Here is a 16,105-nt window from a genome sequence, read left to right as displayed (position 1 = left end):
GCCCTCCTTGAGGAAGGTGGGCCTCATCTAATCAGTTGAAGGCCCGAATGGAGCAAAAGACTGACCCTCCCAAGTAAGAGGGAGTTCCTCCTGCATGACTGCCTTTGAGCTGGGTCATTGTTTGTTTGTTTGTTTTTTCCCTGCCTTTGGACTCAAACATTGACTGTTCCTGGGTCTCGAGCCTGCCAGCCTATACCGTGGGTTCTCCTGGGTCTCCAGCTTGTTGGCTGCCGAACTTGAAACTTCTCAGCCTCTATAATTGCATAAGCCAAGTCCTTATAATTATTTATCTGTCTGTCTGTGTGTCTGTATGCCCTACTGGCCTACTGGTTCTGTTTCTCTGGAGAACCCCGACTAATACAGTGTCCGAGCACAGAACATAGTTCTCAGCCTAGCAGCTTCTGCGAGTACCCACCAGGCACCCGTGTATGTGAAGGTATTGAATCAGGTGGACAGCTGTCTCCTTCTGCAAGGCGGTGGCTGCCCACCGATCCTTCTACCCAAAGTGCATCCCATCCCATGGGCCCGACTTCAGGCAGGAGAGCTGGAAGGATGAGGTAGAGTGGCTGCTCCAGTAGGACAGTTGGAGAACTGGTCACGTCTACTCTGCTTGCGTGGGGAAAATGGAGCCCGTCCTTCCAGGCTTATCAGAAGCCTCCTGAGCACAGGTTTGTGGGGCAGTGGTGGGGGCTGAACTTGAACCTCCCACCTGTCAGGTGGAGGAGAAAGCAGCCTGGAAGCAGAGCTGGGAGATGATGTGAGGAGCAGGTCTGGAGTTCTGGGGCCTCCACTGGGGCAGGCTATGGCTCACTGCCCGTAAAGGCTGCAGGGAGGGTGCACAGATGCAGTTTCCTCCGTGGAACTCCAGAAACTCACCTTGTGTTGAGTGCTTGTTGAAAAGATGGGTTAAACCTTTATCTTTTGTAATTCCCGGACTCAAGCCATCTTTACACCCTTTAAGAGCATTCAGTGAAAAGACGGTAACAGAAAGAACAGCTGATCCCTCTTCTGAGGCCTTTAGAAAAGACTTAGAAGCGGAGACTGTTCTGAAGCTGAGGGGATTGTGGATAGGAAATAGTCCAGTTTATTTCTAAGGGCATTTTGCCTAAAATGTGTAACTCCAGTAGGCTCCGGAAACCTGTTAAATAAATGCTGCTCCCATATGTACAATGATCTCATCTAACATAGAGACGCAGCTTCTTCTGCCTCCCTTTCTGAACAAGCTGTGGTGAAAAATGGTCATCAGGAAAACAAAATAGCGTAACACCCCGAACTGCTGCAGCTGTAGCCTTTTTGTAGCCTGACCACAGACCCGCAGAGCACTTAACTGATCTGGCCATTTTTTTCTCAGCTGTGGACACAGTGGCAGATTCTCCTGGCTGATTGCAAGGCGGAGGAGCAGAGTAGTTGGTGTAAACACCACCTGCTCCCCTCCTGAGTCTCCCTGGAGTGTGGTTTTCTCACGTGCTTCTCCTGAGTGAAACTCGTGATCACAGAGGAAGGCTCTAAAAAGCTACCACGATGGTGCTCCTGCAGCCCCGAATTCTTGGCGGAGTCAAATGGGGCAGCATATGCTCTTGGTTCAGATACTTCCTGTATGTAGAATCCATCCCCAGGTCATGTCTGTGGAATGCAGGGATGAGGGCCAGGAAACTGCAGAAAAAAGGCTGGCTGGAGGACTGGGGGGTCCATTCGTTCGGCAGCTACCTCCTGAACACCTACTGTGTGCTCTGGGGCAAGAAGAACTGAGCGTTGCCATTAGAAAGTCCACCATCCTGCGGGAGAGGCTACATGTATCTGCACTGTTAGTAACAGGGGTGTCCAATCTTTTGGCTTCCCTGGGCCACATTGGAAGAAGAAGGAATGTCTTGGGTCACACATTAAGTACACTAACACTAATGATAGCTGATGAGCTAAAAAAAATTGCAAAAAAAAAAACTCATCATGTTTTAAGAAAGCTTACAAGTTTGTGTTGGGCTGTATCTAAAGTCGTCCCGGCCTGTGGACCATGGGTTGGACAAGCTTGGTGTATAGGACTGGAGACAGAATATGTTAAGTGCTTATCAGGGGCCCCAGTGGAGGGAGGGCTCACGCGGGAGTAGTAACCATGAGGTACCTTCTCCGAAGGCAGAATTAGCAAAGACAGACAGAGTGGTCTGCGGCTGCAGTTGACCTGGCGTGATCCCAGGCAAACAGACCCATAGGTTTGCTGAGGGCTGCCAGATGGAGGCTTCTGTGGAGGGTGGCTGCAAGTGTTAATGCAGAAACAAAGCTTGCACTTCCAGGCATTGGGTCTTCCTGCCCAGAGAGAAAGGTGGGTTTTTGAGAGCCTGGGCGATGCTTTAGCATTTCCTCCTTTCCTCGGAGTCCGCAGCAGCTCTGGGACTCCTGGGGAGATTAAATTTGTGCAGAGTCTGCTGCCTCTTCTCACCTCTCCTTCTCAGCTCTCTTCTGTGACCTCCATGGGAGTTTGTGGGTGGGACACAGCCCCTCACTGGACAGGAGCTGGTGGAAGCAAAGCAGTGTGGTCCTGGGCCTCCCGGACACTGCCTGGACCCGTGACCTTGCCTTTTCCTCCCGTTGGGAGTGGGGTTCTCTTCACCTTCGCTTCCTGCCTGCATCCTCTTCCTGGTACAGTGGGGAACCCCCTTTGGAAACAGGCCAAAGCTTTTGCTGTGGAGCTGAGGCCAGCCCAGCTGGAGAGGGACAGATGAAAGGCCTCCCGAGGGGGCCAGCCCAAGCTATTTTCCACAGACGTGGGGCAGCCTGAGTGTCTTCAGGATGTGAGAGTGTCCTGGGTGGAGGACAGTTCTGTTGGATTGTCAGTTGCACACAGGCACACTCGGATGCCCTCGAGTTGTAGAATTTTACACAGGGCTCTTCACCCCTCTGGACTGCTGGATCTAATTTTCCAAATAAAGATTTCCCATCTAAGAGTTCCTGCTCAATTTCAGGGGTAGTGTGGGTAGAGAGATGGGGGCAGAGCTTACGGTGTGGGAAGAGGGATGAGGGGCAGAGTTTATGGTGTGGGAAGAAGGATGGGGGTGGAGCTTACAGTTTGGGAAGACGGATGAGGGGCACAGCTTATGGTGTGGAAAGAGGGATAGGGTGGGGCTTATGGTGTGAGAAGGATGGGGGTGGGGCTTATGGTGTGGGAAGAGGGATGAAGGGTGGAGGTTATGGTGTGGGAAGAGGGATGAGGGTGGAGCTTACAGTTTGGGAAGACGGATGAGGGGCACAGCTTATGGTGTGAAAGAGGGATAGGGTGGGGCTTATGGTGTGAGAAGAAGGATGGGGGTGGAGCTTATGGTGTTGGAAGAGGGGGCAAGGGGCAGAGCTTATGGTGTGAGAAGAAGGATGGGGGTGGAGCTTATGGTGTGGGAAGAGGGGGGAAGGGGCAGAGCTTATGGCGCCCTTTCTGCCTTCCCATCCCTGTCCCTGCTGCCGTGGCCCAGGCCCATCTTGCTTTTTCTGGCCCTTCAGGGGGCCTCACTACCGCAAGTCCCACCCAGCAGGCTGACATCCCAGTGGGATGTGGTAACCGTAATGTAGCGTCTGGGTCTTTGCCTTTCTTCCCTCACACCAACTCCCTGGGCTCCACTCATGCGTCTGCCCCCGCCCTCAGTTTATTTTCAGGTTTGAACTTTGGAGGAGAATTGTATATATACAGGCCCGGCAGCTTATTTGCAGCAAGTTGGCGCTTCTTCCTCACCCCGCTTTGTGGAAGCTTCCCCCTTGGAGCTTCTATTCTCCTGGGAGGTCCTTGACTCCACAAGCTACAGGATGGAAGAATCTGCACAGGAGATGTCCCTCGGAAGGGGTCCTCTTGGTTTTACTTGGGATTTCTTCCTCCTGGCCCCTTGGGATCCAGGCTCAGAGGTTTCACCTTTCCCGGGGGCACTGCACGTGTGACAGCCACGTCCTCTTTCACTTTAACCGCCAGCCACATTTGTGCCAAGGATGTCTAATGTGACCCTGTGCGGGTGAAGCTGGGGAGGGGGGACTTTTACTTGCTTGAATAGGAGGCAGTGGGAAATCCTGTGACGCACCTGAGTCAGGGCCCTGCTGACCAATGTCGCCTAAGGGCAGATCCAGCCTCTCTGACCCACAGGCTGAGCTGACGGGCATTGATGCCGCCCGGGTGGTTGGCCGTAGCGGAGGGTACTAGGTGATGGGAAGAGGGTTCGCCGCGGACAGTTCCTAGCACACGAGAGTGGTGGTTCTTATCTGGTTTTATAAAGTCAGCCTTCCAAATATGGTTCTGCCATTTTGAGGCATTTGGTATTTACAGAGTGAAGATGTTCAGTCACCTGCCTGCTGGTAGTATCAGTTTTAGCGCTGAAAGTCTCACATGCCAGGAAATCCCTCTATCCTGGGCAAACTGGGACAGTGGGCCACCCTCCCTCTCTTTCTACATAAAATGAAGGAGTTCACAAATAGCCCTGAAGGTCCTTTGCATTCTTTTTTGTTGTTGTTATTGAAATGGAGTTTCACTCTTGTTGCCCAGGCTGGGGTACAGTGGCACCGTCTCGGCTCACTGCAACCTCCGCCTCCTGGATTCAAGCAATTCTCCTGCCTCAGCCTCCCGAGTAGCTGGGATTACAGGCGCCACCCCCACCATGCCCAGCTATTTTTGTGTGTGTGTATTTTTAGTAGAGACGGGGTTTCACCTTATTGGTCAGGCTGGTCTCGAACTCTTGACCTCAGGTGATCTGCCTGCCTTGGCCTCCCAAAGTGCTGGGATTACAGGTGTGAGCCACCGCACCTGGCCACTTTGCATTCTTAATTCCTGAAAATCCCCTTCTCTCCTTGCCCCATAATTGGACCTCCCAAGCCCCTCTGCCCATGATGAGGCTGGCTTCCCCTGGTGAGAGGTTATTTGTGCGTGTGTGACATTAGGAGACCTTCTGAACCTGGTCTGCAAGAAGAATGCACTAAACCCCAGGGGTCTGCTATACAACTCGAGGCCTTCCTCCCAGTAGGAATGGTATGAAGGCAGCAGCCCAAGATTCCTAAGAAACGGCAGAAAGTCAGCAGCATGGCAGTGGCAGGGATGAAGCGTGCTTCCGTGGTCAGCTGGGCTGGCAACCGAGGACATCCGTGTGCCTGAATGGTTTCCAGAAGCACGTGGGGCCTCCTGCTGCAGTTCAAGGCCATGAGAGGTGCCAGGGAGCTGGTTAGAGGCCCAACCAGGCTGTTTCTCTGAGCATCCTCAGAAGAGTTATCCCAGGGCTTCCTGGGCTGGCCCTTCTGAAGGCCCACAGGAGTGGTGACTGGGACAGGTCAGATGTCACAGAGCAGAAGCATTTCTGCCTACTACAGGCTAAGGCCCCAAATGTCTGCAGATGGAAGCCACAGATGAGAACTTGGGGATCAGATTATTAAAGGAATATTTATTACCATATGTGATATATGTGTATAATAAAACTATTAAAGGGTGGCGGCTTTGAATAAGATACCTGCTTGCTGACTCAACTATATTCTAGAAAATGAGGGACTATATGGGATTCCAGGGGGGGCTTCCTCCTGGAGCCACTGCTCATCTGACACCCCCAGTAGGCAAATCTCAGGGACCTTCCTAGCACTCTGGAGATAACAGGTCGGTTACCCAGATAGCAAAATCAAATGCTTGCGTTGCTGAGGCCCAGCCATGGTCTGTTTCCAAGGCCACCAAACAGGGGTTTGCTCCGATTTGGTCAGACCATGTGGTATATTACAACTGAGAACAGATCACCTGCCTCCCACCCTGTGATGGTTTGGAAAGTTTTGGGGTCTCTGCAACTCCGTGCCTCCACCACCGGAGCGTGGAAGCCCGTGTGCATCCTACAGTCCGTATTCCCCCTGCCCCTCCCCATGGTGCTGCTCAGCTGTGAACCAAGCAGGCCCCAAGGGCAAGAGGCCCCCCAGCCAGAGCTCCTGGCATTTCCCCAGGGTGCCTGCACATTTTCTTTGGCCACCCTGGGGTGTTGGGGTATCTGGCCTGGGGCCCAGTACCGAGGCACCCCGACATGACACTGTGCAGAGGACTGTGTAGAGAATGTCCCACAGAAGCACAGCACGAATGCACCCTCCTTAGGGATGTCACCCCAGGCATGGGTGTCCTGTGAGCAGGCCGGCCCGGGGGGCCCTGGGTCCTAGCCTCTGTTTCTGTCTTCCAGGCAGGCCTGGTCTCGCCTGAGAACTCGGAGCAGCTCATCATTGCCTTGGAGCCTGAGGCGGCCTCTATCTACTGCCGAAAGCTGCGGCTACACCAGATGATTGAGCTGAGCAGCAAGGCAGCCGTCAATGGGTACAGCGGCAGTGACACAGTAGGAGCTGGGTTTACACAGGGTACCTCTGCTCTCTCTCTCCCCCTCCTGCTCTCCTTCCCTCCCAAGCCCTGGGTGTCTCTCTCCCTCTGATGATTTTAAAGGCACTTAGTGTCAATGAAGAATCAGGATACTCCAGGAGGAGGTGGGCGTTAAGCACCTCTCTGCTCAGCCCCCCTACCTGGCCCCTCCAAGGACCCCCATAAATGGAGGCATGGTTACCCTGGTTCATCATCCACCAAGTGCCTGGGGACGGGGAGCTTCTCTCTGAGAACCTGAGGGTAGCCTGAGAGCAGTTCTTGGCCTTGCATTGTACTAGGCTCTTAATCTTTCTTGTGTATTAACAGATTCTTAATCTAATTCCATTGCCTGTTATTAATTCTCCATTAAGACTGTTGATTTATTGCTGACTCACTCATTGGGCTGCTTCATGTGTGATGAGCTCATTATGTGTCTTCGCTGAGAGTTTAAAATGCAGATGAAAGCAGCTGACTTTCCTGACCTAGGTGATGCTCGCTTAGCTGTGGGAAGGAGCACTGCCTTAGGGAGACTCAGGCTGGGGTTTTAAAAAGCTTTTTCTCTTTAATAATCACCTGCAGGCAAGTGGGTCATGGCCTTGGTCATGGAACTTGGTTCCCTGGTATCCAGGGCTCTGTGGGTGTGTTGAGGGCTATAGGGTTTGCAGACATGCCCTGTGAGGGTCAAGGCACCAATGTGAGCATGGGCGCTAAGTGGGAGCACTGTGGGGGTGGCGCCGGGCACTGCAGCTCTGAGCTCTGTTCCCAGATGAGGGCTTTGAGGGTCGATACCCACCTGTCACCCATGCTCACCCCCATCCCCCACCAGAAGGCCCCAGGCCCAGGAGGAGGAGCGGGAAGAAGACATCAGTGAGGACCGTTGCTGAGTTGTCCCTGCCACAAGCTTGTTCCCAACTTTTCTTTGGACCCCACACCCAAGGCCCGTCCCTGCACTTCCCAAGGCACCAGGCCAGGCTCACCCTGAGCCCATGTGTATTCCTGCTTAGATGGTCTCAGGCTGCCTCCTCCAGGCCTCCCCTCTTCCTCTTGAGAGAAGCAACTCTGCCCCAGAGGCCCCCCGTCTGTATTTCAATCCCAAGATTTAGGAATCTGGGAACCTCAGCCACAAAGCAGTGGCAAAAGACTCCCTTGTCACCAGGCTGCTGCCCTAGCCCGCCAGGAGCGGCGTGCTCACGCCTTAGATTTGATTTACCCAGAATGAATGGAAAGAGCTTCCCTTTAAGATCTGAGGGCTTGACTTGCCACTTTCTACCAACGCTCGGCCTCCTCAAGGCTCACCGAGGCTAGCCTTATTGCTGACTAAATCGAATGCATTCACATTTTGAATACTCAGAGGTTTATTTAAATTTTAATCTTCATTGTTTTCAATGGAAAAAAGAGGAAAGACTGAGTTTATATCTTACATGCTGATTCTTCATGTTGTTCACAAACACAAATTCATGACCAATAGCTAATTCTAGAATAGCTGTTTTTAACTTTTTGTGAGTATAACACATTTCAGGGGGAACATCTGTTTTTGAAAGATTGCCTTCCCTACGAGGTTTTGGTTTCCTTTCCCTGAATGGATCACATCTGCCCCCACACTGCTCTGTGTTCCTGTCCTGTGGCTTGTGGAATTTGCTGTCTGTGTGCTCAGAGGGTCTTCCTGGTTTTTGAAATCCTCAAATTGTCGGGCACCGCCCCTCCGAAGGGCAGTGAGGCAGTGGTTTGGCAACAGCCTCACTTTACAATGAGAACATCTCTCCCAGGAGACGAGTGCTGTCTGGGGAGAGCCTGGCAGAGCACTTAACCAGGAGTACCTGAGATGCCTCGATGCTCCTCCGTGACTGAAGGCCAGTGGGTGCCACGGGGAGAAATGGAGCTGGTGCTCGGCCCCAGCACCGCAGGGTTTGCTGTCAGCATGATTTTACTCGTGAAGGATTGAATGGGATCGATAAAGGATACATTTTTCACAATCTGAGGCTTAATTTGCCTGAAAACTTGGCTAATTTTTGAGAGCTCAGTACATGTTGTATTAGCCTCGCTTGGCTGTATTTTATGAATGCCATTTTTTAAACCATCTAGATGGCTTTAGAAAACCAAATGCCAGCCGGGTGCAGTGGCTCACACCTGTAATCCCAGCACTTTGGGAAGCCGAAGTGGGCAGATCACGAGGTCAGGAGATCGAGACCATCCTGGCTAAAATGGTGAAACCCCATCTGTACTAAAAATGCAAAAAATTAGCCGGGCGTGGTGGCGGGCGCTACTCGAGAGGCTGAGGCAGGAGAATGGCGTGACCCCGGGAGGCGGAGTCTGCAGTGAGCCGAGATCGTGCCACTGCACTCCATCCAGCCTGGGCGACAGAGCAAGACTCTGTCTCAAAAAAAGAGAAAAGAAAAAAAGAAAACCAAATGCCCATTACAAAGTGTGCAGCAGGCTCATCTGGAGCCCGTGCTGGGAGCAGGAGAGAGGCCCTGAGTTTGGGGAGCTGTCCCAGGCCCACAGGAACTCTTTAATCAAGGGATGCCTCCCTCTCCACTCTAAACCAGGCCCTGATTTAGAAGAACTTGGAGCTGGCCTGGTGTTTGCAATTCGAATCCCCAGAGAAGCTGTTTTGTAAACACTGTGTTCTTGGCTGAAAGAGGCCAGAGGTCAAGGGTGCTTTACTGGATAACCAGCAGCAGAGGGGTTTCTAGGACAATTCCAGATCAGCAGCACCAGCTTAGGGACTGAACAATCCAAAAATTGGGAGGGGGCAGCAGAGCCACGGACAGCGAAGCCTTCCCCTGTAACATCGGGGGCTGCCCTCCATCGCTCAGTTATCATTTGCTGAGTACTGAGTCTCCCACTTGGCGTGTAGCCTTCATTATCACCTACTGTGTGCTGGCTGATGATACATTGGAGACTCAGTCCTTGTTCTGCCCACAAGGAATTTAAGCCAACTATTAATATCCCCATTTTATGGACGAGGAAACTGAAGCCCAGAGGGTCGATTTGCCCAAACTCCCACCTTGGCGGTGCCTTGCCGCCCCCCAGGTGCCCCTTCACAGCACCCTTCTCATCTTGAAACATTTCCATTATTCTGCTCTTTCCACCTTCCCGGTAAATTGTTAAATCTCTAAGGTCTGAGGGTTCATTTCAGACTGCAAGAAAAGAATTGTGGGAACTGCAAGCCCCTTAACCTCTCCTGACCTGATTTCCTTCTCCGAACATAGGGACAATGATTTGTGCCCTGTCACAGCCACACAGGCGTCCCCGCCACTCAGCACCCCAAGCCACAGGAGGAACGGAAGTTGTCCCTGTGTTCATGGAAAAAGGCAGCACAGGGGTTTGCCAGGCCCAGATGCGCCACCTTGTGGCCGCAATGCATATTGGCTTCAGCTGGGTCAGGATATGGCCCCCAGTCCATTTATCCAGGGTCCATGTTAGGAAAACATACCCCAAATTCCTTGTATCAGACAAAATTCCTTGATGTGGAATTGTTTAACTGAATGCGCTGCAGGCTGTTTGGCAGATAGCTTCCTCCCTGGGGCAGCAAAGCTGGGAAACTAGGCGATTTCATTAACCCATTCTCCAAAAAATGTGACCAGGGTAGGGTCACATTTGTCCACATTCTCGTCCCTCAGTTTTTTTCACGTGGAAAATGAGGATAATAATTCCACCTAATTCCAAGGGTGGTTGTGAGAATCTCATCAGGGCAGGCTTTTCAGCTGGGCACAGGCTAAGCCGAGGAATAGAGGAAGGCTGGTGGAAATTGCTTTCTCTGGGAAGAACTGGCTTTGTGATTCCTGACGTTGTATTGACTTATTTTGGTCAAATGTCACTAATGTTCCATCCCTAAATCTCCTCATGCTATTGCCTCCACTGACTGCAGATGACTCTCTGCTTTTTCATGCTTTCTTACCCGTCGTCATTTTCTTTCTGTCGGCCACTAGCTAAGGAACACATACGGCGTAATCGGCAGAGTCGGACCTTTTTGGTGGAGAATGTCATAGGAGAAATCTGGTCCGAGCTGGAGGAAGGTAGCGTCCTTCAATGTCCTTTGCTCTTGCTGGATTTTCCTGTGCTGCTTGCGAAAAGCCATTCCCATTTGTCCCTTTTGCACTTTTGGAAAATGTTCAAACTCAGTGGGTTTTAAAGACCACTCACACAGGGAGAGCTCTTTTGGGAGCTGTTATTTTGCATGTTGTAAAACCAAGTAGGGATTGGAACTGATCAGTTCCAGAGTAAGTCTTATGTGAAACGCAGATGATTTTAGGGCACTCACTGTTCACGTGGCAGGAAACTGCCCACTAAGTATGTGCCAGGTATGCAGCAATGTGTGAATCTTAGATTCACTCACCTGGGTTCTCCATCATCCATGCCTAAATGTCCTCCTGGGCAGATTGCATTCTCTTTAGTCATGGTTAACTCCTGGAGCTGCTAATTAGCAAAACCATTGTGCTAATGAGAAGTATAGAGGGCACTTTGCTGGGTCTACCTAGTTACCATCCACCAGCTTGTTTCAGATGGGGTTGGCAAACTGTGTAAAAGATGGCTGTTTTTGTGCCAGGTGACAAGTATGTGGTTGTGGACAGTGGCGGTGGCACCGTAGACCTGACAGTCCATCAGATCCGGCTACCAGAGGGACACCTTAAGGAACTGTATAAAGCAACAGGTGAGCCCCTGCAGAGCTGATTTTCTTATACCTGAGCCATTGCCAGGCAGTTCTGTTTTCACTTGTTTCAGATAACTCTGTTTTATTCTCTTGAATGCCACTAACATGTGGGATCGTAGGCGGTGGAGGATACTAATGTCTGCTTGAAATTGGAAAGCAAAATGCAATTAAACATTCTTTAAAACACAAACCACCACAACTTGGGTTTTGGCTTAAAGTGAGCCTGTTTCAGATCCTGGCCAAGGGCGTTGGTTTCTGAAAATTCTGAAAGGATGAGATGGTAACTTGATGTTACCCATGACCGTGCTAAGGTGAACTTTCTAGGGAGGCCTCACCTTGTCTTGGATCAAGATTGCCAAACCACTGGCCAGGTGTGGTGGCTCACGCCTGTAATCCCAGCACTTTGGGAGGCCAAGTGGGCAGATCGCTTGAGGTCAGGAGTTAGAGGCCAGCATGGCCAACATGATGAACTAAAAATACAAAAATTAGCTGGGCATGGTGGTGCATACCTGTAGCCCCAGCTACTCAGGTGGTTGAGGCAGGAGAATTGCTTGGACCCAGGAGGCAGAGGTTGCAGTGAGCAGAGATTGCACCACTGCACTCCAACTTGGGTGACAGAGCGAGACTCTCAAAGATTGCCAAACCAAAGAACATGCTGTTTCCCTTTTGGGAGGCTGGAGGGGAAAGGATAATGAGTAATTAGAGGATCACACAGGGACAAGACCAGGCCTGCTGATTTTCCTCCCCCAACCCTTGGATGTCAGGTTGGAATACCATGATGATCTTAGTTAGATAAAAGTATTGATTTTTTAAAAGAATGTAATTGATTTAAAATAGATTGTTGGCTGGGAGTGGTGGCTTATGCCTGTAATCCCAGAACTTTCAGAGGCCAAGGCAGGTGGATCACCTGAGGTCAGGAGTTTGAGACCAGCCTGACCAATATGGCAAAATCCTGTCTCTACTCAAAATACAAAAATTAGCCGGGCATGGTGGTGTGTGCCTGTATCCCAGCTACTCAGGAGGCTGAAGCAGGAGAATCGCTTCAACCCAGGAGGCGGAGGTTGCTGTGAGCCAAGATTGTGCCACTGCACTCCAGCCTGGGCAACAGGGATGAAAACTCTGTCTCAAAAAGAACAAAAAACAAAAGGAAAAACAAAAATAAAATAATAAAATAAAAGATTGCTGACAAGAGATTTCTGTAGGGAAAAGTTTTTTTTTGCATGGAAAGCGAAGCAGCGCAGGGTTCTGAAGTGTAAGTAAACACTTACAGCTGCAGTCCCATTGCTAAGCGGGTCAGAGATGAACAGGTGGGCCTGTTTCTCAGAGTCTGCATTGGGTTTCCAGTGGTTTTTAACACCACAGCCTCCCTTTCTGTTCTCAACTCAGGCGGACCCTATGGATCCTTAGGAGTAGATTATGAATTCGAAAAACTTCTGTATAAAATATTTGGAGAGGATTTTATTGAACAATTCAAAATCAAACGCCCTGCAGCGTGGGTTGACTTAATGATTGCGTTTGAGTCTCGCAAAAGGGCAGCCGCCCCAGACAGAACTAACCCGCTGAACATCACCCTGCCCTTCTCCTTCATTGACTACTACAAGAAGTTCCGCGGGCACAGTGTGGAGCACGCCTTGCGGAAAAGCAAGTGAGTTGGGCTCATCGCCTCGGGCTCTGGACATTCTAGTGGGTGGATTGTGCTGATGGGAGAGAGGAAGGAAGTGTGGACTTCGGGTTCCAGTCCTACACACCGGCTCTGTGACCTTGGGCAAGGGATTCGACTTCTCTTCCCTCAGTTTTTTTTTTTTTTTTTCTTGTGGAAAATAGGGATAATAATAATTCCATGTAATTCCAAGGGTGGTTGTGAGAATGCAATGAATTCATACATGTTGGGTGCTTGGAACAATGCCTGGGACCTGGCAAGTATTATCTATGTGTTTGCTAAAAACAGAGAAACTATGAAAGCAGCGAAGTTTAGTTTTGGCCCCTGCTGTATCCCCAGTGTCTAGCAGAGAGTCTGGTATGCAGTAGGTGCTCAGTAGATATTTGTGAAATTAATCCAGTGGGAGTCTAGGTTTCTTGCCACTCTGAGTCCCTTGACTGATTTTGTGTCTCAGCTGGTTGCAAAATGAATATATTTAGAAGATGGTTTAAAGCTGAATTTTAAAAAATAGATAAAAATAATAGATTTCTAATATTCTTAAACATTTAAAATATATATATATATACTATCCATCATGAAATGATGACTACAGACGGATTTACCTATCACATTTCATAATTACCTTTTTCTAATAAACCTTTTATAAGGGAACATGTCAGACATTTATCCTGTAAAATACCCCATTGTCCAGCTTCAACAACTGTCAGTTCCTGGCTAGTCTCAATCCAATTATTTTAAAGCAGATCTTAGAGAGATTATCATTTCATCTGTGTCAGTATGTACCTCTAAAGGAGACAAGTTTTAAATCACAACCACAATACCATGATAACACTTAACAGTAATTCCTCAATATTATCAAATATCTAGTTAACATTAACATTTTTCTATTTGTCTCATTTTTTTTTTACTCTGTATCAACATCCGAATGAGGGCTGTACATAGCAGCTATCTGATACGCCCCTCGAGTCCCACTAACATAGGTTCCCCTCCTGGTTTTTCCTTCACAATTTATTAGATGGCAAAACTAGTAGTTTGTCCTTAGATTGGAGTTTCCTATAATCTTGGCTTTGCTTATCTCGTGTCCATGGTGTTACACAGCAGTTCTATCCTGTGGCTTTTTTTTTTTTTTTTTCCTTTTTGCAAGTTGGCAGATTGACTTAGAGGTTTAATCAGATTCAAGTTTGAATCTTTGGCATATCTGCCTGATGGGTGGTGGTTCCTCCTATTGCCTCCCATCAGGGGACACGAAGTGTCTGCCCATCTCTCCTTTTGTGATGTTAGCAGCCATTGATGACTATTGTTTGGTTCACTAATGCATTAGGGGCGGCCACGTGGCCACCATCTTGGTCCATCACTCTTTCTCATTTATTTTGCTAGAATACTCCCAGAGAGAGAAACTTGGCTCCTCAGTGGTTTGGTTGCCCTGAACTACAGCTCACTTAGGGAAGACAGGATAAATGGGTTGCTTTTCAACCTCCATTTATGAGTTAAAAAAAAAAAAAATCAATTTCCTAGTATCCACCAAAGTGTCCAATGAATTTTTCCTCCTGTGAGGGTATGAGGGGAGTATCATTAAGAATTTAAGGATTTAAGCATATTTGATGTATTTTAAACCATGACAGTTCCATCCTTATTGACATCCAAGCTGTCCTATCTCAGCCAGTAGGAGCCTCCTCACGTTGGCTCTGAGTCCCTTTGACACGATATTTGTGGTGGTCGACAGTGTCTTTGCCTTCTTGTATGTGAAGACACTCTTGGCTCATCTTGTACATTCCCTACCCCAGGCCTGGAATCGCCCAAGCCCTAGTTCCTTTTAGTGGAAACCAAAGCAGATTTCATGTCAGGTCTTCTTGCCCTTGGAGCAGGGCCAGTCTGGACCCTCTTCCTGGGCTGATGTTCTCTGCCCTGTTGGTCCCCCACAGAGGGCACTTGTCCTCTGTGTGGAACCCCAAGACCTACCTGCACAGTTCTGGGGCCTGTCAACCCTCCCACTAAGGAAACGGGCTACAGCCAGCCATGGGGTCATTCCATACCATACCGCATTGTCCTTTGGCCTGTGCCATGGAAAGGATTCTTTTCCAACACGTTCTAGATTCCCATCCAGCATCTAGAACGTGTGGCTGGGAAGCTGCTGGTGTGTGCTTTGCGTCAGGGACAGAGGCGCCATTTGCTTGGCCTCCGAGAACAGGCGGGGCACGCCCTGTGGGTTTGGGAATACACAGTCCCTGGCATTTGCTTAGTGCCAGAAAGTTGCCAGAGCGCTTTCACAGACATGGCATTTAACTTCATCTTTACAACAACCCCTGTGAAGGAGGTAGGGCAAGTGCAGTTATCCTTGACTTCCAGACATGGAGACAGGGCTTGGAGAAAATGGAGTCTGATCTGCCCAAAGTCCCAGAGCCCCGCAATGGTGATGGCCAGGCTGGAGCCCCACAATCCTGGATTCCTGTCCAAGGCTCTCTCTGCTCCACACTGCTGCTGCTGGACAGAGACCGTGAGGGCCAGCTAGTATAATTAGGCTTACTCTGTCACCTGACAGGTGCCTGGAGGGCTGAGGACATGCACCTGAGCACACACATTTGTAGCCGTAAGTAGCAGTACAATAAACTCTCCAGGGAGCCTTTAATGTGCTTGAATCCAAATATTGTTGGATTCAAAGTGTGATCCTGTAAAAGAGACAGTGAGCCCTTTCTCTCCTTGTCTTTTGCACTAGACTTTGGCCTCCACTATCACAGGGGAAGGTCGGCCACAGCCAAACTTAAGATACAGAGAAGGGATTACATCTTAGCTTCTGAGCTTCTAAGGGTCCAGGTCCTGGCAGTTTAGGGTTTCCAAAGGTGCTTTTGATTTTCAACCCCCTTTCTGCCTGCTAAGTGTGACAGATGTTCTGCCAGGGCATGTGTCTATGCAGATCAGCCTGGGTATCATGTAGACCCTTACTGCCTGCTCTTCTCCATGCTACGCTCCTGCAGTGTGGATTTTGTGAAGTGGTCCTCGCAGGGGATGCTGCGGATGAGTCCAGATGCCATGAATGCCCTTTTTAAGCCGACCATCGACAGCATCATTGAGCATCTCCGTAAGTATCAGCCAGGGCTCGGCCACTCGGTGAGGCAGAACCGAGAAAGGGGACGGGCTTTTCCAGCATCACCAGCTGGTGCCTGTGGAGTCAGGTTGGCCTGGATCTGGGAGCCACAGGCAAGGGCCCCGCAGGACTGGGCAGGGCTTTGCCATGTATGTGAGAGGTTGCTGGGCATAGACTCTGGATCCCTCTCCTTGTACTGCAAAGCTGCTGAGAGCTTGCCTCACCCAGGCTTTCCGTTTGGCCTCAAAAGTCAGAGAGCTGGTAATGACAAAGAGGAAGAATTAAATAAACAAAACTTTAAAACAACAAAAAGATCAGAGGGCTGGAAGCTCTGAGGCAATGTTACCTGAGAGTGGCAGGCCCTAGGAAATGCATATTCTT

The 16,105-nt window shown here is 49.9% G+C and overlaps 1 protein-coding gene across 7 annotated transcripts in view; it reads left to right on the top strand.

The window, feature by feature from the left end:
• Positions 1–16,105, top strand: part of HSPA12A (heat shock protein family A (Hsp70) member 12A) — a 181,727-nt gene that overhangs the window by 160,825 nt on the left and 4,797 nt on the right. For 5 of the 7 annotated variants that reach the window (XM_074002851.1, XM_074002852.1, XM_005566538.4 and 2 more), the window contains 5 exons: positions 6,159–6,330; positions 10,261–10,347; positions 10,878–10,982; positions 12,369–12,627; positions 15,615–15,718. In XM_074002851.1, the coding sequence (XP_073858952.1) occupies positions 6,159–6,330; positions 10,261–10,347; positions 10,878–10,982; positions 12,369–12,627; positions 15,615–15,718 (727 nt within the window). The remainder of the gene's footprint in view (positions 1–6,158; positions 6,331–10,260; positions 10,348–10,877; positions 10,983–12,368; positions 12,628–15,614; positions 15,719–16,105) is intronic. The other 2 variants (XM_074002853.1, XM_074002854.1) reach the window with 1 other exon arrangement.

This window comes from Macaca fascicularis, chromosome 9, assembly GCF_037993035.2.
Source record: "Macaca fascicularis isolate 582-1 chromosome 9, T2T-MFA8v1.1".
NCBI classification, from domain to species: domain Eukaryota; kingdom Metazoa; phylum Chordata; class Mammalia; order Primates; family Cercopithecidae; genus Macaca; species Macaca fascicularis.
Note: the sequence above shows the minus strand (reverse complement) of the source record. Positions and strands in the feature narration are given on the sequence as shown.